The sequence below is a fragment of the Nicotiana attenuata genome, unplaced genomic scaffold, assembly GCF_001879085.1.
Source record: "Nicotiana attenuata strain UT unplaced genomic scaffold, NIATTr2, whole genome shotgun sequence".
Lineage (NCBI taxonomy): Eukaryota > Viridiplantae > Streptophyta > Magnoliopsida > Solanales > Solanaceae > Nicotiana > Nicotiana attenuata.
In genome coordinates, this window is record NW_017670778.1 from 442,875 (window position 1) to 448,463 (window position 5,589).

The 5,589-nt window shown below is 32.9% G+C and overlaps 1 protein-coding gene across 1 annotated transcript; it reads left to right on the plus strand.

Annotated features, from left to right (window-relative positions):
- The first annotated feature begins 2,495 nt into the window (after positions 1-2,495).
- On the plus strand, positions 2,496-5,166 carry LOC109243243 (NAC domain-containing protein 92-like). Its single transcript, XM_019410154.1, has 3 exons — positions 2,496-2,888; positions 3,111-3,388; positions 4,242-5,166. Exons 1-3 carry the CDS (start codon positions 2,702-2,704, stop codon positions 4,668-4,670), a joined length of 894 nt encoding a protein of 297 aa, XP_019265699.1. The 5' UTR covers positions 2,496-2,701; the 3' UTR covers positions 4,671-5,166.
- The last annotated feature ends 423 nt before the right edge of the window (positions 5,167-5,589 follow it).

The window sequence follows — 5,589 nt, forward strand, 5'->3', positions numbered from 1 at the left end:
TCGCCCATCGATAAAACTCACAGTACTAGCATCACCTGCTCTAACAAACTAGCTTGGGAATAGATCACGTATTTTTAGAGTCTCATTTAATAAATTTAATTGTTATTACCATTTTCACGGTAAACACACAATTAGCTTAATTTAACCAGTTATAGACCAGAGTAGGTTAATATTTTATTTTTCAGGTTAATAATTTAAGTTTACTATGAAAAGTTACTTTTTATTTGTAGGTTCAATATTATATATTGTGCACATAACTAAACATATACTTATTTTTATTCGGACAAAGTTTCTTCCTCAACACCCATATGGGACAGGAGGGGTGGGGGGTGGGGAGGGGGGGGGGGGTTCTTGCAGTTTAATGTAGGGCTGACTAGAAAATTATAAAACGTTGGTAATGCGCAAATCCGAATTAATCTGAACGTAACACTACCAAAATAAATAGTACGTATTACTTATAAAACAGAGAGTTTGAAGAATTTAATTTGCTAGTAGTATTACAGCTGTATTGTATGCGATCGGTTACAAAGTAAAAGGGTGAGTTGTGTCATGTGCATGGCGCAGCTTGACATATGATTGAATTCTCATTTCTTCGTTTCAATTTTCGCACAAAAGCTTTCCTATGGGAAAAGGCAAAAGAACCTAGAACTGAAATTCAGTTAAACATGTTGGAACCCACTTTGCTTTTTGTTCTTGACGATACTCATCTCATACTAGATTAATTGTGCATAAACATAAAGGCAAATTGAAAATTTAAAGTCAGTAAATTCAGAATGAGTGTAATACTATATACAGAGGCGGAGCTAGCCTATTAGGTGCAGATTCGGCCGAACCTAGTCACTTTTGCTTAAACACTGTATTATGTTAAGAAATTCATTAAATATATATGAATATTTAATTTGAATCCAGTAACTAATACAAACTATGGGTTCCATGATTTCAGAACTCATAAACTTTAAATCCTAACTCTGCCTATATATATAATTTTTTTTATGTATACATACACATAGTTCGAGCAGAAAAATAACAAGCTTAGTGGAACTCGTAGAACCTGATAATTGTCCTTGACGATTTCGTTAAGAAAATAAGGCTCGTTTTGATCACTATTTACTTACATAAAAAGTCGTTTTACAAGATATTTCTACCCCAATTTCTGATTCATTTCTTTCTTTAGATATTTCTGCCCCAATTTTTGATTAATTATCTTCCTTTTTCCAAGTATTTTGTCAAATAACGTGATTACTTCAAGGATCGCCTACATCCGTCCCACTAAACCCGCTCAAAAATAATGAAGTTTTCACCATTAAGGTTCCATATTTTATTGGAGTGATGCAGGTTTTATGACTAGTTATATTGCAACCTTGCAAATATGTAAATTTGGTTAAAAGAATGACAACTACCAGAACTATTTCCCAATCGAATAAAAACCCATACTTGTAAACAACTACAAATATGATATGCATTTCATCTTTAATTTATCATTGAAAGTTCTTTGAAATATAAAAACAGTGTATAGATAAACAGGTATTCCGGGTCAACCTCAACACCAAAACAACGCGTTATAAAATTATTTAAAGTTTGATTCAATTTACATATAATATGGAGAAAAATAATTTATATTATAGATGCAATTTAATCGAGAGAAAACTCATTGATGACATTACTAATTAAATAAAATTACGCTTTCTCTAATAGTTTAAATTTTTTGATGAAATGGCGGGTTCCGTCCACCTTTAACCAGATATAATGGGTTCGAGCCATTGAATCATGGGCGAAGCTATGTTGGCCCAAGGGTGGTCAACTGAACATCTTTCGAAAATTTTATACTACGTATAAGGCAAAATATTACTTGTTATTGATTAAAAATAGACTTTGAATACCCTTACATGGTCCACTAGCAAAGGGTGTTCAAAACCCTTATTGAGTTTTCTGGCTTCGCCACTGCGTTGAAATAGAGATACTTCTTGATAGATAACCCCTTTAATGGACTTTAAACAACACTAATTTGAATTAATTGAATCAGTGAATTCTAATATCTGATGGTTATAATCTCTCTATTTCAATTTGTTTGTCGTAGCTTGACTTGGCACAAGTTTAATAAAGTAAAAAATATTTTTGAAACATCATGTATTAACTATGTCATAATATTTGTATGGGTATAATACTTTTGAAACTTGTACTCCTAAGTGAGTAAGAGTCTTGTGTGGCTAAAAACAAGGGCAGACCTATGCTATATCAAGAGGATGTATATATCTTTATAAAATAGTAATATATTAGTAGTGAACATCCTATTGAATCCAAAAGTACGCCCCTAACATTCGAATCTTGGGATTGCCTCTAACTAATAAAGGGCAATATAGAAAAATATCAATATTTTTGAAATTGATTAATAGAAAAACAAAATGAAACTGAAGGAGTAAGAAAAACGAAGTTGCCTTGCGAACCACGTTTATTGTTAACAAACCACTATTTAGGGACTTGTGTTCCTCCTCAGCAACACTTTTCCCCTTCTTTATTAATCTCTTTGTTTACAACATTTTCATTCCTCTTTTTCTTCTTCCCTAAGCCCCACTTTCCACTGCCTGCATATTCTCTAATTCCTCCTTCATATAAGCGATCTCTTTTCTTCCCTTCCATCATTCAATAAGTACTATCCAATTTTTTACACTTACCCTATTTGATTGCAGTTTGTAGTCAAAAGATGGAAAAAATCTCTGGATCTTGTGGAGATGAAGAAGAAATGGAATTGCCTCCTGGTTTTCGTTTTCACCCTACTGATGAAGAGCTTATCACTCACTATTTATCCCCCAAAGTTGTTGATAGCAGTTTTTGTGCTAGAGCTATTGGTGAGGTGGATTTGAACAAGATTGAACCCTGGGATTTGCCATGTAAGTGCTCCGCGATAACGGGCGGATTTATAAGGAGGATTATGGGGCACGTGAACTCATGGTCTCTCCATAAAACTAGATATTTTATGTATATTCTTTTTAAAATTGGTATAATATTTAAATATGTACTCAGTAATTTAAAATTCCGAATCCGTTACTGTTAGATGGTTTTCACTAGTAATTTGTTGAATTTCCCTAAATGTATTGCTTTTTGAATAATAGGGAAGGCAAAAATGGGTGAAAAGGAATGGTACTTTTTCTGTGTAAGGGATAGGAAATATCCAACTGGCTTAAGGACAAACAGAGCAACTGAAGCAGGGTATTGGAAGGCAACTGGTAAAGATAAGGAGATATTCAAGTTGAAAACACTTGTTGGTATGAAGAAAACTCTGGTTTTCTACCAAGGGAGGGCACCTAGAGGAGAAAAATCCAATTGGGTCATGCATGAATATAGATTAGAGGGCAAATATTCCGTCCACAACCTTCCTCAAACTGCCAAGGTAAAGTCATTTTGTGTTCCCCTGTTTCAGGTTGTTGTAACTCTTCCATGTGAAATATAATCAACGGATAAGGGCAAAATACCCTTTTACTATCCGGATATTTAATTTTACTTTTCGTTATATTTTGGGTCATTTATACCCTTATCATTAGTAAATCAACTCGTATTTGTCTTTGGCTTTAACGAAATTCCAGTATATAGATTTTACGTGTCAAAATACTTTGGGAAAATACCCAAACTTATCCCTTTGCTTTTGTCTGTAGTTTAAAATTATACTTCAAGATAGAGTTCAATAAAGGTTAAGGGTAAATACAAGACGATTGCTATTGATAATAGTATGAATTAGAGCTTGTTTGGCCAAGCTTTTGGGAGGTAAAAGGTACTTTTTTCCCCAAAAAAGTACTTTTTAAAAAGTTTAAATTGTTTGGCCAATACAGAGAAGTACTTTTGGCCAACAACAGAAGCAATTTTTCTGCTTTTAGGAAGAAGCAGAAAATTCTAGCTTCTTCCAAGAAGCAGAAGCAGAAATAGAAAATTAATTTATTCAAGATAAAATTATTCTCGCCATAAGTTTATATTTTTCAAATTATCCCTTACTAATTTAAGTTTTTTCTTTTCAATTTTGTTTATAATTTTTACCATTTTTTTAAAAAATAAGCAGATTTTGGCGGCTTGGCCAAACGGGCTTTTAGTGAGACAGGGTATATTAGAGTTAAAATTGATATATTTCATATAGTAGGAGGGTATGTAAAGTGGACCAGTATAAAGAAATTCATATAACCAATTGTATCTAGTTAGTGATTGAGGCATAGTTATTATTGACTGATTGTTAATTTCTTTTTGCTGTTGTGCAGAATGAATGGGTGATTTGCAGAATCTTCAAAAAGAGTGCAGGAGGGAAGAAGATACATATTTCAGGGCTAATAAAAAACAACAATATAAATGACAATTCAATGTCTTCAAATTTGCCTCCATTAATGGACATATCATCATATGACAGTCAAATTACAACAACAACAACCACATGTAAAGGGGAAACATCTAATTATTCTCATGTGACCTGCTTCTCCAATTCAATAGTGGACCAAAAACCTCAAACAAGCTTGGCTGATGATTTGACCACAAATAATAATCCTTATGTGGAGAATTTCCAATATGGGGATTTTGGTTTAATGCAAGATCACTCCATACTGAGGCTTTTGTTTGAGAACAAAGAGTCAGAACCAAAGCAGAATTATGATATGAGGGCTTATGAGGATCTTGATTGTCTTTGGAATTATTGAATTTGAAAGAGTAAAGACAGAGGAATAATCATTTTATTACTCTATATTTACAATACAGGTGTGATGATCAGTAGGACCTAGCATATGAAATGCTAACACTTGGTAGAGCTAATGGATAGTGTGTGTGTATGTATTCTCAAAGTTGTTGCTATAATTTGATTACTTTTTATTTAGGGTGGGCTTGAATAGGCGGAGGGAAAGTTAATAAAAGAAGAATACGTGTATTAATTGGGATGCAAACCCTAATCTCTTGAGGTTTAGGGTGGAAATTGCAACAATTAGTTGCAACTCAAAATCCCAAAGTCAGATTATTATAGTAATACTGATTGTGTATTGATGTTTCTCACCTCAAATAATACAAGTAATTAGTACATGTTAATAGGAAAATGAAGTCCAATATTTGGTGCCACATATTTCTTGTATTCCCAATAGGCACTTTTCATTGTTGTTGTATTAGAAAAAATTAGGGCTTGCAATGTTTTATGATCAAATGTCACTTATGATGATACACATACTTTTGTAAACTATTAGTTAGGTAAGTTGTTAAGTTGTGAGATGATTTATTGAAGTTATATATGGCTTTGCTATAGCCATCAAAGGTCAGTTCCAAAAGCATTATTCATTCATCTTGCTTTAGAGTGATATTACAAATTATCAATTTGTATGTCATAATTATCATTAATATTATAAAGAGTTTAAGTTACACACTGATAATGAAACCAATTTTTACACCAGTAGCCTTCCCATAAGTATTCTTATTCTAAGCAACTTCCCATTGTTAGGCCACCAACCCAGTTACCATGGCTCTAGTAAGTTTTCTACTCTGGTCAATTCAAAGGGTCATGGCTCATTTCGACAATAATAAGAAACAAAACCACTCAAGCTAAATTCATATTCTTTCCTTTTCTATCAATCTTAT